General features: G+C 42.4%; 1 protein-coding gene across 1 annotated transcript in view; it reads left to right on the forward strand.

Moving 5' to 3' along the window:
* Positions 1-5,147, forward strand: part of LOC140463211 (potassium channel subfamily K member 9-like) — an 81,106-nt gene extending 75,959 nt beyond the window's left edge. Inside the window, exon 2 of the mRNA XM_072557000.1 lies at positions 4,243-5,147. Within this exon, the coding sequence (XP_072413101.1) occupies positions 4,243-5,147 (905 nt within the window). The remainder of the gene's footprint in view (positions 1-4,242) is intronic.
* The last annotated feature ends 14,339 nt before the right edge of the window (positions 5,148-19,486 follow it).

Consider the following 19,486-nt stretch of genomic DNA (forward strand, 5'->3'; position numbering starts at 1 on the left):
GAATTTCCTTTTGTGTCATGGTAATATACATCTCTCAAGTAACATCCCTGAAACAGTTAACGTGTTCAACAGCTTATTGTTTGAGATAGCTTGCTGTGGATAAATTAGCTTCTGTATTTCCTACATTAAGCCTTGTAAGTACTAAATTAGCTGCTAAAGTGCCTTGGAACGTCCTGAGGTTACGAACAGGTGCTCTGTGTATGATGCTATTTCATTCACTCTGCTGCAAATGTCTGTTTATTTCTCAATTGTGTTCCTTGTGATGATAGCATCAACCTCTCCAGAAAATAGTGTCTAATATCACAGAGTAAACTGTCACTCAATATCTTTGGCTGCAGGCTATATTCTATCACCTGTAGAGACTTTTATTTTTCTCTGTAAAACTGGGATTGTGTTCCCAGTTTACAGAGTCTGCATACAAAAGGAATATGATCAAGACTTGTGTATTTTTGTAAACTATATGCAGTTTTGGTACCTGGTCTCGAGGAGAGGTATCGCGGCATTGGAGGCAGTTCAGAGGAAGTTCACCAGATTGATTCCAGAGATGAAAGGCTTGTCTTATGAAGAAAGATTGAACTGTTTATGCACATATGTGCTAAATTTTAGAAAAATGAGAGGTAATCTAATCAAGGTATATAAGATGCCAAAGTAAATGTCGAGAAGTTGTTTCAACCTTGTGGGACAATCTAGAATGACTGGTCATAGTTTTAAGCTAAGGGGCATTAGATTTAAAACAGAAATGAAAAGAAATTATTTCTCTCAAAGTGTTATAAATCTGTAGAATTTACCACCCCAGCATGCAATGGATGCTGGGATACTAACTAAATTTAATGATCAAACAAACTTTTGATGATTGAAGGATTATGAGTAGCAGGTAATAAAGTGGAGTTGAGGCCAAAATGAGATCATATTTGTAGTGATTGGAACTAGGTGGATCGTATTGACTATGAGATCCTTGATTAGTGTTGCTAACATGGGCCAATTAGGGAGCCCTGGCTGACAGAGATAAACAGGGGTTTCAGAGTCCTCTCACTTCAGGGACTAACTCTGAGCTGGCTGGCTACAGCCACTGTATTGTGCACAAGTGAATAAAGGATGACTCGGTAATGGGATGTCACCCTCTATACAGCTAATCCAACATTAAATGTTGGAGCAGGCTCAAGGAGCTGAATGGCCTATTCCTGCTCCTAGTTCTTATGTTCTTATTTTTGATGAATTATTCTGGAGCTTGGGGAGCTCCATTGCTTTTTCCATGGTAATGTAGCTAGTCAATCACTGTTGACCCACCAACCAATCAGTACCCTTTTCTCCTCTAGTGTAAGTTATTGTGAATGCATGAGCTTCGACATTCTTGTGTTTGTCCTGATGAGGGCAAGCTGGAAAATATCAGAAACATCTTTCGGTTCTCAGAAGATTCAGGCGAGAAAGTTGTGAACATGCAAACAAGCGAGACAAGGAAAGACCGACTCATCCACTGAGGTTGTTTCAAAACCATTACAATCCTTACATTCTCTACCTTTGACTTTTGAGTGAGAATCTCTGCTGTGTCTCAGCCAGTGAATTAGCTCTGGGTCTACAGTTGTCTTTGATATTTCATTGAACCATACAGTATGGAAACAGGCAATTCAGCCCAACAAACCCACATGGATCCTCTGAAGAGTAACCTCCCTACACCCACCCCATTACTCTACATTTACCCCTGCCAAATGCACCTAACCTAAACATCCCTGAACACTATGGGCAATTTAGCATGGCCAATTCACCTAACCTGCACATTTTTGGATTGCGGGAGGAACCCCACGCAGACATGGGGAGAATGTGCAAACTCCATACAGACGGTCACCTGAGGCTGGAATTGAACCCATGTCCCTGGTGCTGTGAGGCAGCAGTGCTAACCACTGAGCCACTGTAGTTGGGATGGGAAGGTTAAATGAACAAATGCTCCCTGGTGACAAGTGATGAGTGCAAGAGGACAGGAAAAGTTTAAGCTGTGGTCTTCAGGCCAGCAGAACTGCCGACAACTGTCAGAAGTGAATAATTAGGTAAAAACAAGGACTGCAGACTGCAAACAAGGAAACCAGAGTCTAGATTAGAGTGGCGCTGGAAAAGTACAGCAGGGTCAGGCAGCATCTGAGGAGAAGAAAAATCGACATTTTGGGCAAAAGCCTCAACTGCTAGTTGTACATTAAAGCTGTTTAGAAACATTCCTTGTAAAATAAAAGAAAAACACTTCAGCAAGAAGAGCATGAAGCAACTGGAAGGAAATTGGGAAAAAAAGAAATTACAAGTGAATAATATTATTAAAATATTAAAAAACATGGTGTGAAGAGGGTCTTTCCACAATTATTAAACCGAACGAATGAAACTGGAGAGCTTTAAAAGCTGTTATATGAATGTTTACAACATATCTCAATGGTATTATTTTATTCTTGCAATGATATTTTTGTTACAATCATCAGTTCAATTACTACTTCAGTGTGTTAAAAATACCCAGGTCTCCACTTCAAATCGATGTAAAAATTTCACAAAACCAGAAGGCAATAGCTTGTAAAGTGTCAGGACGTCGCTCATAGCAACCAGTTGAGACAGCCATGGCTGCTTTATTCAGTGTTTTCCAAATGGAAAATCTCAATTTGTAAATTAATCTCCCTTTTTGGCAGGTAATTCTTTCTGCATTTTCCTTACATCTTGCAAGGAATTGATATCTGCAGCATGGAACTGTAAGCAGATACGTTTTATGTGACAGTCTTGGGGTGAGGCTGAGAGAGGTGAAACACCTTAGAGCAGTGAAAGCTAAATGGAGGGTTAATGGATGCACTTAAAATGATGAAGGTGTCAATAGAGTGAGTCAAGAGGATTTGTTTATGGTAGCTAAAGGATCAAGAAGGCAGTCACAGATTTTTGATGATTGGCAAAAAAAGAGTATACATGAGAATTGATTTATTAAATAGTTAGTTAAGTTCTGAAGAAGGGTTACTGAACCCAAAACGTTAACTCTGCTTTCTCTCCACAGATGCTGCCAGACCTGCTGAGTTTCTCCAGCAATTTCATTTTTTTTTGTTTCTGATTTCCAGCATCAGCAGTTCTTTGGTTTTTAGTTAAGATTTGGTGGAGTGATGGACAAAGAGACAATCCCAGGATTCAAAGGAAAATTGCATAAATACTGAGAGTATTCTCATCCTCAGGGCAACCAGGGATGAGAAACAAATGCTGGTCTAATCAGCAATGTCCTTGTTTCATCTGGAAATGAATTTTTAAAAAAAGGTCCCTTTTCAGCTTTTTCTGCAGTAAGGAATACAATTCCAGCCTATCTTCACAGCTGAGTCATTCCATCCAAGGCCACATCTCGGTCAATGTCCTGTGCATCCTTGATAGTGCTATATTCATTTGTGATTCCAGGACATTGACTTGTCTTGACTGACATGGTCATGTTGATAGAGGGATTCAATAGGATGGACAGAACAAAATTAACTACTCTACTGGGGATGGCAGGAGGTCAGGGAGAAGGCAGGAGAATGAGGTTGAGAAACATATCATCTGTGATTGAATGGCAGAGCAGACTCGATGGGCCAAATGGTCTAATTTTACTCCTATATATTAGATTGGTAAGATTTGAGCTGAGCTTATTCAGGAGTGAACTGAGGAAGCACACTTGAGGCCAAAAGAAATAGAAATCTGAAACTGCTTTCCCTGTGGATACTGGAGAATCACTTGGAGGGTTGATGGTCCCTTGTAGGGTAAGGATTTCAGGGTAAATGAAGTTCAGTGCAGATCGGTCACACCCTAACTGAGTATGACCATTTGTCCATAAGGCATACGAGCAAAAGTAGGCCAATCAGCCTATCAAGTCTTCTCCAGCATTCAAGGAAATCAGGGCTGATCTGATAATCCTCAGCTCCACTTTCCTGCCTCTTCCCCATACTTCCTGAGTGGATCGGGCTGAAGGGGAGGAATGGCCTCTTCCTATCCCTATGGTCCTGTCCTGACTGAATTCCACACCTGTTCATTTACCAGGGACATCGAGCGAGAATTATGTTTATTGCCAGCCCCAACTGGTTCAGGAGAAATAGGCAATTTCTTTGTGTGATCAACTGAATGTGCAAACTGTGTTTTAAAGTGAAGGTCATTCTGTTTTGTAATGGTTTAGATACAGCAGATGAATTGCTTGAATTGAAGCGATAGCAGAGTGTATGTAAGATGCACATTAACTAACAGTTGGTCTTCTCTCTGCCCTGTCACCAGGTTATGGCCATGCAGCACCAGGCACCAACGCTGGCAAAGCCTTCTGTATGTTTTATGCAGTTTTGGGTATCCCACTGACCCTGGTGATGTTCCAGAGTCTAGGCGAGCGCATGAACACCTTTGTCAGATACCTGCTGAAAAGGATAAAGAAATGCCTCGGAATGAAGAAGACTGAGGTCTCCATGGAGAACATGGTAACAGTCGGCTTCTTCTCCTGCCTGGGAACCCTCTGCATTGGAGCAGCAGCATTTGCACACTTTGAGGACTGGACCTTCTTCCATGCCTATTATTACTGCTTTATCACTCTTACCACCATTGGATTTGGGGATTTTGTGGCTCTCCAGAACAATGAAGCATTGCAGAAGAGGCCTCCTTATGTGGCATTCAGTTTTATGTACATTCTCGTTGGACTGACTGTGATTGGAGCCTTCCTCAACCTCGTAGTCTTGAGGTTCCTCACTATGAACTCGGAAGACGAGAAGAGAGATGCGGAGGAGCGTGCTGGGAATAGAGACACGGTTCTGGCCATCGGAGAGGATATTCAGAGCAGGAGCACCGTATTGCTGCCCTTGGAGGAAGGCCGCAGTAGGAGCAATCTAATTCCCCTGATGGAGGGCGAGGTGGGGATCAGGCATGAGAGTCTGCCAGAGCCTGTCTCCGATGTCGGATCTCTTTGCTCCTGTATGTGCTACCGATCTCAGGATTATGAAAGCTCTGACAGATTGCATCCTTGCTCCTTCAGAGCCCACACCAACCCGGTTTACTTCAACTCCATCTCCTTCAAGGTGGATGAGATGTCATTGAGTGCACGAGAGAACTTTGCCCTCTCCTCCCCCGGCAGCACCACTTCCCTTGGATACCCAAGCTTCAGCCAGCGCCTCCGAACCCGGCGGAGGTCTGTGTGAGCCCACTGCATGTGCCCTAGCTGGAGTTTGCTCAATCTAAACGCTCAATGCATTGGCGGCAGCAGCAGCATGGCAACCAGAGCCTGAACAAACAAAGCATGGCTATTGTACACCACATCTCAGTAACAGCTCGTCTGTGCTACTGGGTGAATGGAGATGCGCAAAGAGAGCAGTTTGGACACCTGAAGCCTCCTGAAGGTGGGCCTGACTCCACAATTAACCGAGGGTCCCGGATGTGGCCCAGCTCTTTGTACTTCAAGAACAGGTTAAGCTAAACTTTAACTCAACCAGAGTTTTATTACCTGACTGGACAATGCAGGTCAGAGGTAACCCATTGTTAATGTGGTTTCCCTCGACCTCTAACCCTAACAGTTTGGCTTGTGCGTGGTCAGAGCCGGTGGCATGGTCTTGCCAATGGAAGGGCATGAATTGTCGGAGTACAGCACGCACTTTCAACTTGTCATCAGGCAGCATGTTGCAATGTCCAGATTTTTCAGTTCCTTGGACGGTTGAATAGGGGCTGCTGCCAAATACAGCTCTTCTCTAGCAGTCTGCTCTTTGTCCTGGATGGTTTGCTGCCGAGACTCTGAATTGTTGGCTGCAACAATAACAACAACAACAAAAAAAGCAAAAGTTACTTTACCTAAGGTTTGGCCTCCTGTGGAGATAACTATGTGATTGATTCAGCCATGTGGAGTAATCTACTGGAGTCCACAAGGGATTTGTCAGGTTGCTCAGTCCCTGTGTTTGATCCCAAAACGACTCCTCGAGGTGGGGATGACGCTGTTGTACAGAGGGACATGATTTGGGGCTATGGGAGGTCCCCAGGTGACCTTGGGCTCAAGGTTCATTTTTAGAGTGGACCTTATTAGCCCACACCAGTTGAGCAGGTGCTTATTGCCAACTGCTGTAGCTCACCAGCCCCAGGTTGGCACGGTTTGCAACATGGAAATGTATCTGGATCGTAAAGGAAGGGATGAGATGTGAAGGGTGCCGAGACACAGGTCTCCAGGCTGAGGCAGGGACCCAAGTTATTGTCCCAGAGTCTGTTTCTCTTCAGCATCAGTCAGAAAGCAAAGTGTCAACAGTGCACCACCTCCCTCTGTATTTAGTTCTGATTGCCCTCAAGCGGGGGGCTGACCTACATACATTATAGAGACTCTGCCTCCAAGCCTACCATTCATAGTGTGCTATAGCACCACCTACTGACATCTGGGTTCTTTGATCCCAGTGAAAATTCCACTATGGCGGTGAGCAGAGATCCATGGGGGAAGGGTGGTAAGTTCCCGTCTGTGGAAATTTTAAGCCCATCCCTCACCACAGTTCCACCAAGCAGGTTATATTAAACTCATCTCCCCACCACCACCACCACCACCATCCCCCCCCCCCCCCCCCCCCCACCCCCCAGGCCAATGGTATGAAACTCCAGTGTCTTGACCTGGTCAACTAACAACACACGCAAGTCATGAGTGGGGGGCAAACATAATTCAAAAGGAACTATGTAATTGAACCTCACACAGTGTGATGTCACCCCATTTGGGACCGAGTTTCCACTGGTAGCCCACCCATTAATATCCTTGCAGGATAATTCCACTCTGCGATTTTAATTCATTAATTTATTTGTCTGTTTATTTGCAACCGTTAAATTACTTGATTAAAATAGAACAAGGGGAGGTTGCATGCACAGAGAAAATAAAAACTCCAGGTTAAATCTCCAAGGGGGTGATCAGACCAATTGCACAAAGCAAGGTGGGCAGGGTGAGGTGGAAGGGGGTAGGGAGAATGTTGGCATCAGATTAATTTAGGAGGTCAGAAATTGGGAAAAATTCAGTGAATTGAAGAAGCCTGTAAATTAAGAAAAAAAATCAAAGACTGGATTTTGTTTTGACATTCGAGTGAGTTTCCCAGATCTTCAGAAGAAGAGAAAGACAGTTAAATGGAATTTATCAAATATAGAATTCTGTGAATGGTTAAACAGTATTGTTGCATTTTGTTTTCAGGCCCTGGGTTATAAGTAATGCCATCTTTAGTATCACCATAAAAAATAATTCCTTCTTGCATGAGTATTCATACATTGTGGGCTAATGAATCTGCCAACACAGCTAAGTTCAGCATGAACCAATGATGCTGATCTTAAGTGGCTCCCCAGTAGTCAGTAATTCAGAACTGCCACTTTTAGCAGCCAAATCTCTGCCAGGTTAGAATTTATGTTGCTCGTTTATAAAAGGCTGTAATCCCGACAACCAAGACAATCCACAAGACAAACTGTTTCTAAGAAATTGAGCAGTGCAATAAGAAGTGTGTGGAAATCTTCCCTGGGAATGCTGTCCATTACAATGGTCTCCAGTAGGAAGCAGCAGTTTCTTTCATACATTTCTATAACTGATAACCTCTATTTTCATGTTCAACAACAACCCACTTATCCATCAACCAATCACATGCCAGAATGGATGGGAATGTTTCTTGTTTCATCCAATTGATACTGAAAGTCCCAGGAATAACATTGAACCCAACAGAGTCAGATTAGATTAGATTCCCTACAGTGTGGAAACAGACCCTTCGGCCCAACTAGTCTACAGTGACCCTCTGAAGGGTAACCCACCCAGACCCATTCCCCTTACCTAACACACCTAACTCTATTTAGTATGACCAATTCACCTAATCTGCACATCTTTGGACTATGGGAGGAAACTAGAGCACCCGGGGGAAACCCACGCAGACATGGGGAGAATGTGCAAATTCCACAGTCACCCAAGGCTGGAATCGAAACGGGTCTCTAGCACTGTGAGGCTGCAATGCTAACTACTGGGCCACTGTGCCACCCAAGGCTACTTGATTGTGGTTTGCATACAGTATGAAGTCATGGCAGAATTCACACTTACTATTAATGCTTCACATGCTGACAGACCGCCACACTCATTCCATTGGCTATAATCATCTGTATTTTGGGGATTTAGTAAGCTCCTACAGCTGTCACAATACAGGAGGATTCCATTGGAGTTCTCATTGGAATTTAAAACTGGAGCCCCTCAATCTCCAGTCCTTGGTAATGGCTGTAATGTGGTTTCAACCTGAGATGCAGTACCATCTACTGAGAGATGAGGCAGCCTTAAAACACCCCATAAACATGTTTCCAAAGTCCATCAGAGGTCCAAAAAAACAATAGGCAAAAATATTCTCTTCATTTCCAATGAGAACTTTGATGACAAAATATAGTCCACCTTTCTCCTAGGACATATTTCTGCTGACACCAACTGACAAGAGTCATTATTGTGGTTGGGACCCTTTTAAGAAAAGGCCAGAATGTCCTCTCTAATGGTCATCTTTTAAGAAAAGGTCATCCGTTTGACCTGACAAGGAATGAACCAAAGATCATGCTGCTCCCCGCTCTCCCTCTCCATCAGAATTTGAGAAAAACTGAATGAACTCTGGGTCTAGTGGAGGTTATACCCCAAGCCCTGCTGTCTGTGATCTCCTTGATGCTTCCTCAGTGAATAAAAAGATGTGAAAGTGGAATATTCCAACCAGAAAGATCACGGTGCCATTTCTAGTCAGCATAAGTCAGATGATCTTCATCTTCAATATCCCTGAGCTGGAAAAAGAGAAAACTAGCTCTCAATACCATCCAGGAACTCCTACTTGGTGAACTTGGATTGAGGGCAGATCTACTTCTGTTTGGAATTCCTTACAGATGAGGGAGATTACTGCCAAAGCTTGTTCAAGAAGATGGGTTCGGTGCCAGAGGGAATCCAGCATTAACTTAACTTGATGAAAAGTGAGGAAAAAAACAAATTACATTTGTCCTCCACTCCTAAATAGAGCTCTCTCCTCAGATTGTTGACCATTATTGGGAGGTTGCACGTGGTGAAAGAGAATCATTGAATGTGGGAGAGAATGAACAGTCCAGGAATATGCTGATAGTATAGGCCTGAGCAGATAAGGAACATAGAGAACATACTTTCACTCAGCAGAACTGTCAACTATATCTAAACAAGGCAATACCTACATTCCTTGGGATCTTAAACCTGCAACAGGTCACCACATGGGTTAAATCTAATAGAGATGTATTCCCAGGAGTGAACATGTCCTGAAATAATTCATATTGTGTTAAATTAGCCATGGGGGCAGAGGACACTAACACAGTGTCCCAGGTTGTTGGTTATGCTCTCTGCACTATAATCAGTTCTTTGGTGATGAAAATGATCATTGTCTTGGGGTTTAATGAGCAGCAAATTCCACCTGCTTTATATCTCTTCAGGTACAGATTGATAACTCTTGAAAGCTTTGCCATTTTTAGGATTTCTATAATTTATTTTACGTATTTATTCATTTATTTCACTGTTTAGGAAATGGTGAGTGATGAGAATATCTTCATCAGGAATAACATAATGATCAACAAATGATGCATTATTGATTGAGTTCACCTCAGTCTTCATGCTGTTACCCTGAGTCTGTCTCAGTCCAATAGTATATTGATTTGTCTCAACGCATTAATGTCACCTGGTTCAAAGCCCTTCCTTGGCAAGTCATTGAATTGTACTTTTTGAAAACAATAGCCTCAAGAGGTTAATTTCCTTTGAAACATTAGCCTCTCAAATATGGTTTTTCCACAATCTTTCCAGGAAGACATCCTATCATTCCTTGAACAAGTTTAATTTTCTACTTCAATAGTCATATCCAGTATTATATTCCAACAATCTACAACCTTCACCTTTTTACTGAGAACATTCTCATTGTTAAATGGAATTCTTTACCACAGTAAAGAATTTATTGGGGTACGCTATTTTCTTCACAATCTTGAAACCTCAAATATATCACTTTCACAGTTCCTCCTTTTCAACAAAAAACAAGGCTGTTGTCCTTGATCTTTCTCCATGGATTTCATCTTGAAAGATCAGACTGTTTCCAGCACTGTCTGTTTACTGGTTTGTATTTGATTAATTGGTTTAAAGATAAGTTACCCTCAAGTTATCGTGTTCTGTTTTTCCTTTCTGGTGCTCCCTTGCTTGAATGTCATTTGGGCAGTGCAGTGGTTTAAAAGGAATGCTGGGAAATTAGTTGCCATCTTATTTCTCCCCTGATTTTAAATGACTTTGTTAAAACTCAGGAATGGTGTACAGCAGGTTGCCAAATTACTATCACTTCCTTTATGCTAGTAGTCAAATTCAAGACTCCTTTGCTCATGTCTCTCCCCTTCTACTCTATATGGCTGATCCCTTGGTGAAATCTTTCAACTCTTCCCTGTTTCTCAGATGCTACCTTTGCAGCAAACCTCAATTTTGTTTCTTTTAAGAGTTGATTATCTCTGTTCATAATCTAACTGATAGTTCTGTTGAGTTCCAATTAAGTCACTTTGACATAGTAAAACTTAATCCTGCAAGTGTTGGAGATTGGAAATAAAGTCAGAAATTGCTGGAGAAGCTTAGCAGGTCTGGCAGCATTTGTGATTAGAGAAAAAGAATTAGAAGTCTAGTATGACCCTTCTTCAGAACTCAAAAAGAATGGCCACTGGACTCAAAATGTTAACTTGGTTTCTCTCTCCACAGACAATGCCAGACCTGCTGAATTTCTCCTGCATCTTCTGCTTTTATTTCAGTTTGACAAAACCTTTCTGTACGGGATGCTCCTTTTCCCTAAGACCTGTCAAACTGAGAACCTCCATTTTTTAATGTTGCAACGAAGTAGAGGATTGCACGTTCTGAACATCACTTGCTAAGTTCGATCAAATGTAGTTCTCCTTGACATTTATTCTAAATTAAGAAACCTATTGAAAGGCCAAAAGTCCTTAGAGCAGTTCATAAGGTCAGAAGTGTAAAATGTAAAACTTTTTTAAAAATAAAGCAGGGTGAATAGGCAACTCCAAAAAAACTAGTACAATGAAGTCAGAGAGACCTACAGTGCTGCAAAGGAAAGGCTTAAAAAAGGAGATTGTACAATGACTATAGGGCTATCGGGAGAGGCTGAACAGGCTGGGGCTGTTTTCCCTGGAGCGTCGGAGGCTGAGGGGTGACCTTATCGAGAGGCATGGGCATGGTGAATAACCAAGATTTTGTCCCAGGGTTGGGGAGTCCAAAACTAGAGGGCTTGGGTTTAAGGTAAGAAGAGTAAGATTAAAACTGATCTAAGAGGTAAAGGGTGGTGTATGTATGGAATGAGCTGCCAGAAGAAGTGGTGAAGGCTGGTATAATTACAACATTTAAAAGGCATCTGGATAGGGTATATGAATAGTAAGGGTTTGGAAGGATATGGGACAAGTGCTGGCAAATCGGACCAGATTAATTTAGGATATCTGGTCAGCATGGACGAGTTGGACCGAAGGTTCTGTCTCTGTGCTTACAACTGTATGACTATGATTTTGCTCTGTATGGACATAGAACCGAAATTGTACTGTTGCAATGCTATTTCTGACCTGTGCTCCCTACTATCCTGTCTCCATAACTGTGGAGAAACCTTTGTGCTTCTGTAATGCAGTGAAGGTGCAGAGAAGGATTGTATATGTATGTTCTAGGAGTTAAGGATGGATCATTTCAAAGAAATATCAAAGACCAATGATATGGCCTGGAATTTCTTTGAGTTGCTCCTGTCATTGTGCCCATAACTGTAAAAGAAGTGGGTGATGTCACCATATTTCTGAAGGAAGCTACAGTGAAGTTTTAAAAAAACTGAAAATAATAGGGTATTAAACATCTCTGATTGTGTAAAGGCTTCACACTGCAAATACTAACACATTTGCCCTGGTGGTGGGGAAATTATAAAGAAGGTTTTTTAACTACTTATATACGCTTAAGCATTAGAAATTATAACTGAAATACAACATCAAGGACAGAATACACTGTACGTGTAAGTGGAGCTGAGTCCGTGAATAGATTAGCCATGATCTTACTGAATGGCAGAACAGGCTCGATGGGCCAGGTGGCCTACTCCTGTTCATTAGATTCTTATAAGTATCTTTTAAACAAGGATTAAATTATATTGGTACATCAGGCCAATAGTCCCTCCCTTCCCCTCCCATTCCATTTTATTCGCAGACTAACCTCTCCTTGATTCAGAGGATGTGATGGTCCATCTGCATTCAGTCACAAGATGTGGGTACCATTGACAAGACCATCATTTATTCCCTATTACCTTGACAACTAAATGACCAGTTACGAACCAACAACAAAATTGATGAGATATGAGCAATAGACTTTCTTCCACTATGGACTTCAATGAGGCACTATGGACTTTAATGATGGTCACAGAGTCATTGTTGCTGATATTTTCTTTTTATCCCAAGTTTATTTAATTATTGGAAGATTAAAAATTCATATCTCTAGATATTTTATAGATATTTTTAGCTACATTTCAACATAGAAAAAAGGAGCAGGAGTAAGCCATCGGCCCTTTGATCCTGTTCCAACATTCAATATTGTTGTCCAACCCAATAGCTTGTTCCTGCTGTCTCCCCACACTCTTTGATCCCTTTCGTCCTAAGAACTGTAAGAGGGTTACACACCAGCCTTGTGGGTGTACCATGGACTGCAGTGGTTCAAGAAGTCAACTCAACACCACCTTCTCAAGGACAATGAAAGATGGGAAACAAATGCTGACCTAGGCAATGCCACCCACATCCTGTGAAAGAATCATATGAAACAAAACTTAATCATTACATTACCATTGTTGTTGATCACAAGTGGTGCTGATTCAGCCACCCCTTGACTGCAAAAACAAATAAAAATGTGGCTACATATGTATTTACAGTCAGCAGAATCAATGTTGCTCATTCTACATTATCGTCCACAGTAATGCCATGGGCATTGACTGACACTGTTGTAATTGCAAATGTTTGCAACAACAAGATGTTAAATGATATTCAATTGCACCAGCATCCTTATTCAGAGTTAAATGCAGTCATTAACTAGCAATCCATACTGAATAATTTACGTTGGAACAAACCCACAATTTTTGAGTAAAAGAAAGTCTAATAGATCGTGCTAACTTATTTCCATAAAGCTTAGTTAAGCATTGAATATCAATAAGACATAACCATTTGTGTTTATAAACACAAACAGGAACTGTTTCCCTTTAGTCAATTAATGTAAACAATGAACTCACACATTAGTGTGAAATCTTAATTCTCTAGAGACCTCCAAATCCTTATGCTCTTGTTAAGTCGAATTAACGGTGCATCAAACATAGAAACAGGAGGAGTCCATTCAGTCCCTTGAGTCTGTTTTGCCAATCAATGAGATGATGTGTTCACTCCACCCAGTGCATACTCTTTGATTCCCTCACCCAATCAAAAGCTTTTAATTCCAGTCTTAATATTTCAGTTGGGTTCCACCATGCACCGGATTCAGGCCAGGGAGTTCAGGTTTTAGTTATCCTTTACAAAGAAACATAGAAAATAGGACATTCAATCCGGGCCTGCTCTGTCCTTCAATGTGATCATGGCTGATCATCGAACTCTGTTCCCTGTTCTTGCCTTCTCCATACCCTTTGATTTCTTTAGCCTGAAGAATATTTTATCTAAAACGTTATTGAAAACATGTTGTTTTGACCTCAACCACTTTCTGTGGCAGAGAATTCCATGGGTCCTCACTCTCTGGGTGAAGACATTTCTCCTCATCTCAGTCCATAATGACTCACTCCAGATCCTTAGACTGTGACCTCCTGGTTCTGGGCTCCCAGATCATCAGAAACATCCTTGCTGCATTTTCCATTGGGTTTCTGTTTGGTTTCATGCAACTCCGGTTTCATGATATAATGCTTTTAACTGAATATGTGCATTCCCACTTAGTCCAAGACTCCTTAAATGGGAGGCCAGATCTGAACATCATACTATAGATGGAACCTGTGCAATTGAAGTATCACTTATAGAGTCATAGAGATGTACAGTACGGAAACAGACCCTTCAGTTCAACCCGTCCATGCCGACCAGATATCCCAACCCAATCTAGTTCCACCTGCCAGCACCCAGCCCATATCCCTCCAAACCCTTCCTATTCATATACCCATCTAAATGCCTTTTAAATGTTGTAATTGTACCAGCCTCCACCACTTCCTCTGGCAGCTCATTCCATACATGTACCACCCTCTGTGTGAAAAATTTGCCCCTTAGGTCTCTTTTATATCTTTCCCCTAAATCTATCCCCTCGAGTTCTGGACTTGCTCACCCTAGGGAAAATACTTTGTCTATTTATCCTATCCATGCCCCTCATGATTTTGTAAACCTCTATAAGGTCACCCCTCAACCTCCGACGCTCCAGGGAAAACGGCCTCAGCCTGTTCAGCCTCTCCCTATAGCTCAAATCCTCCAACCCTGGCAGCATCCTTGTAAATCTTTTCTGAACCCTTTCAAGTTTCACAATATCTTTCCAATAGGAAGGTGACCAGAATTGTACGCAATATTCCAACAGTGGCCTAACCAATGTCCTGTACAGCCACAACATGACCTCCCAACTCCTGTACTCAATACTCTGACCAATAAAAGAAAGCATACCAAATGCCTTCTTCACTATCCTATTTACCCGTGACTCCACTTTCAAGGAGCTATGAACCTGTGCTTCAAGGTCTCTTTGTTCAGCCACACTCCCTAGGACCTTACCATTAAGTGTATAAGTCCTGCTCTGATTTGCTTTCCCAGAATGCAGTCCCTCACATTTATCTGAATTAAACTCCATCTGCCACTTCTCAGCCCATTGGCCCATCTGATCAAGATCCTGTTGTAATCTGAGGTAACCCTCTTCACTGTCTACTACACCTCCAATTTTGGTGTCATCTGCAAACTTACTAACTATACCTCTTATGCTCACATCCAAACCATTTATATAAATGATGAAAAGTAGAGGACCCAGCACCAATCCTTGTGGCACTCCACTGGTCACAGGCCTCCAGTCTGAAAAACAACCCTCTACCACCACCCTCTGTCTTCTACTTTTGAGCCAGTTCCTGTTCCAGATTTCTAGAGATAAAGGCCAACATTCCATGAGCTTGTTCTAATGACTTTTTGCACTAATTTACAGTGATGCTGTTCCTGGTCAGCCAAAGCTCTCGCTAGTTTCACTCCATTTTTGTATGCTGAACTCCAGTCGGGAGGCAATGGCCTATTGGTAATAACACTGGACTGGTAGTTCACTCAACCTGAAATGTTAACTCTGATTTCTCTCCACAGAAGCTGCCAGACCTGCTGAGTTTTTCCAGCAATTTTTGTTTTGCTGTTAATCCAGACACCCAGGTAATGTTCTGGGGACCCAGGTTCATGGTGGAATTTGAATTCAATTAAAAAATGGAATTAAGAGTCAAATCATGACCATGATCAATTGCCAATTGTCAGGAAAAACCCATAATGTCCTTTTTGTGAAGAAAATCTGCCATCATTACCTGGCCTGGCCTACATGTGACTCCAGACCCACAGCAATGTGGTTGACTCTTAACTGCGCTTTGGGCAGTAGGGGTTGGGTAATAAATGTTGGCCCAGCCAGTGACACCCAAATACTGTGAAAGAATGATTCAAAATTTTTAATAGCTGCCAGAGTATTGCCCCATTCAGAAGGAAGATTGAAATTGTAGCTATGTCCCTTGATGTTACATGGAAATATTTTTAATTTCAAGAAAAGTACTGGCTGGAGGGAATCCTGAGTCAGTAACTATAATGGCCCAGCACTTCAGCCCCAGCTGTTGTGGATCCCCTTGCTGCTCATCTTATTGTCTATCAGGTCCTGGACTGAAATCACTTGTCAGATTTTACACGATCAGTCATGATATCCTGTTACATTCAGATCTGTGCGATTAAGAGTCAACATATGCTGGCGTTAAAAGATCTAGGATGATTTTACTCCGATTATTTTGGATCATATCCAACAGATGATCCTGCTTCTTCCTCCAGGCAATCTTAAGCACAAAGAAATATTTATTCCATGCAGTTATTCCATGGTGTTTGTCAGTGCTCATTTTAACCTTTGAATAATCCAAAAATAATAGCATCATTGTTTTTCTCCTTGCTGCACATCTGCAGGAATATGAAATGAGAGCACAAATAAGCTTTGAAGCCCTTTGAGTCTTTTCCATAATTCAACAAGATCACGACTGGTCGTCTGCCTCAACTTAATCTGGCCTTTCTCTTTTTTTATTATTATTGGGACCTGGATGTCACTGGCTGGGCCAGCATTTATTGCCCAACTCTAATTGCCATTTGTGAATGACCGACCGATGGATAGTATGAACTTCGCAGGTCAATGGTCTTTTCTCACAAGCTGTGTTCTGTGACTGTTAGCAGGCTGATTGACTGGGGAGGCCATCACAATTAAAGTCATAGAGATGTACAGCACAGAAACAGTCCCTTTGATCCAACTCACCCATGGCGACCAGAAATCCTAAATTAATCCAGTCCCATTTGCTAGCATTTTGCCCATATCTCTCTAAATCCTTTCTACTCACGTGCCCATCCAGGTGCCCTTTAAATGTTGTAATTGTACCAGCCTCCACCACTTCCTCTGGCAGCTCATTCCATACACGTACCACCCTCTGTGTGAAAATGTTGCCTCTTAGTTCTCTTTTATATCTTTTCCCCTCTCACCGTAAACCTATGCCCTCTAGTTCTGGACTGCCCCACCCCAGAGAAAAGACCTTGTCTATTCACCCTATCTATGCCCCTCATGATTTTATAAACCTCTATAAGGTCAACCCTCAGCCTCCAATGCTCCAGGGAAAACAGCCCCAGCCTATTCAGCCACTCCCTGTAACTCAAATCCTCCAACCCTGGCAACATCAATTGAGGCAGATTATGTTCTCATTCTTGATTTATCAAACTTAACAGCAACCTGTGGTCAGGAAGAAGAATCCTAATTCATTCATTTCCCTGCTTAAGTCAACTCTCCTTCCCTGTTGGTAACCTAAACAAGATGCTTAAGCACAGAATGAGAACTGACAACAAATGAGTTGACTCATATAACGGACTCCCCTGCACACCTTAGAGATATGTTTGTCCATTAGAATGCCACTCCCCACATCTCGTCTCCTGTTCATCCCTCATGCTGTTCACCCCCACCAGCTGTGCCTGGCCACCATAAACCTCTCCATCTCTCTCTCTTTCTCTCCTCTGTTAGAATGCTTCTCCAAACCTATCTCTTTGGGCATGCCATTAGTTTCCTCTTGCTGACATGTCTTTATGTTTGGTTTGCCAACACTCCTTTGTGAAAAACCTTGGAATGTGTTACTTTGTGGAAAGGGCTATATAAATGCATAGTTTTGATGCAGGATCGTTTGGGGTGAGTGCATTGAATGTGAGAAATACAGTGACTTGTAATAATTCACCCAGATCCTAGCCTTGTGTCCAGGTAGTATTGTTTCTTTTACGTAAAGAGCAATATTGTGATAATTGCCATGCTATTTTATAGGTACACATTTCAAAAACATCAGCCTTTAATGTAATGCGGTTTCCAGGAAGCTCAAAATTAATGGCCGATTTGTTCTGCTTTTTGAGTAATAACCACAGTCAAATTGATCATTCTGGGTAACCTGGGGATATTTGGAAGAATCGTGTTTGAAGACTGATAGAGAGAAAAGGATTTTGTCTGGCATATGTTGTTATAGAGATAACTCCTCAAGCTGAGGAGGAATTTAATGATAAGAAAAAGTGTTCAGAAAATGTTTGCAGAAGCGTAAGTACAGGATTGATTTATTTTGGTGGTAAGGTATACCTGATGATTGTGAGTTCACAACTGGTGTGTGTGTGTGTGTGTGTGTGTGTGTGTGTGTGTGTGTGTGTGTGTGTGTGTGTGTGTGTGATAGCTGTTGCCTCTGTAATGTTCTTTTCTTTCATTTTCATGGGATGTGGTGATTGCAGACTAGGCCAGAATTTATTGCCCATTCCTAATTGCCTAGTGAACGGTTAAGAGTCAAACACTGGGTCTGGAGTTACATGGAGGCCAGACCACACAAGGAGAGCAGATCTCCCTCCCTAAAGTGCACTAGATGGATTTTTATGGCAGTCAACACACAATTGCCATTGATTTAGTTTTTATTAAACTTGAATTTCCCCCTCTGCCACGGCTGGGATTTGAGACCATGTCCACACAGCATTAACCTGGGGTTACTTGGATTGATGGCCTTGTGACATTGTAGGATCATATAGTACAGAAACAGACCCTTCAGTCTGACTCATCCATGCTGACCAAGTTTCCCAAACTAGTCTCACTTACCTCCATTAGGCCCATAACCCTCTAAACCAGCACCACCATCTCCCTCAGTTGCACTTTATAGAATCCCTACGGTGTGAAGGCCACATTGAGTCCACACTGACCTTCTGAAAAGGATTCCATCCAGACCCATTCCCCCTAACCCCAAGACCCTGTATTTCCCATGACCAGTCCATTTAACCTGCACATCTTTGGACTGTGGAAGGAAACCAGAGCACCCGGTGGAAACTCACACAGACACAGGGAGAATGTGCAACCTCCACACAGATAGTCCCCGAGCCTGGAACCGAGCCCCCCCAGGTCCCTGGCGCTGTGAGAGAGCAGTGCTAACCACTGAGCCTCTCTACGTCCCTCCCCATTCAATGTGGTCAGAGAGATAGTTACAGTGCATTAATCTCTGAGCTCACCCGTGAAACCATGATGGACTTGAGTTCCCTGCCAGATATTCAAGCACAAACTCCAGGCCAACACACCTAGTGCTGTCCTGAGGGAACCTCTTGTTACTGAGACATCAAACAGACGTCCACTATATCAGCTCACAAGGGCAAAGAAGATTTCCTCGAAGTATGTAAAAAGGAGCAGGGGAGTTCTCCATTTTGTCCCAGTTAATATTTATCCCATAACATCAGTAAAAGCAAATAGAAGTAAATTCCTGTGGATGTTGGAGATCTGAAACCAAAACAGGAAGTGGTGGGGAATCTCAGCAGTCTCTGGTGGGAGAAACAGAGTTCATGTTTTAGTCTAAATAACTGATCAAGAGTCAAAGGACTCAACACATTAACTGTTTCACTGAAGATGCTGCCAGACTTGCTGAGATTCTCCAGCACTTAACTGCTAAAAGCAGATTATCTGTTTCTTATCTCCTTGCTGTCTGTGGGAGCTTGCACAAATCAATTGCCTTCCTCCGTAGGCAGACCCTTGGGACCGAGGAGGACTTGCTTCCTCTGTGATCACATTGTTCCCGAGATGGATGGTCAATCTGAAACACAGATGACTCTGCCTCATGTGGGACACATGCTGCTGGCAGGGTTAGGAAGAGGAGTTGTTTGGAGGTTTGTGCAACTGCTCTTGCACCTCAGCTTTACCTCTGCAAATCCCTGACGGGGTCTCTTGATGTGTTTGATCCATTCCCAAATAAACCTTCTCCATTTTTGATTGGTC

This window comes from Chiloscyllium punctatum, chromosome 37, assembly GCF_047496795.1.
Source record: "Chiloscyllium punctatum isolate Juve2018m chromosome 37, sChiPun1.3, whole genome shotgun sequence".
NCBI classification, from domain to species: domain Eukaryota; kingdom Metazoa; phylum Chordata; class Chondrichthyes; order Orectolobiformes; family Hemiscylliidae; genus Chiloscyllium; species Chiloscyllium punctatum.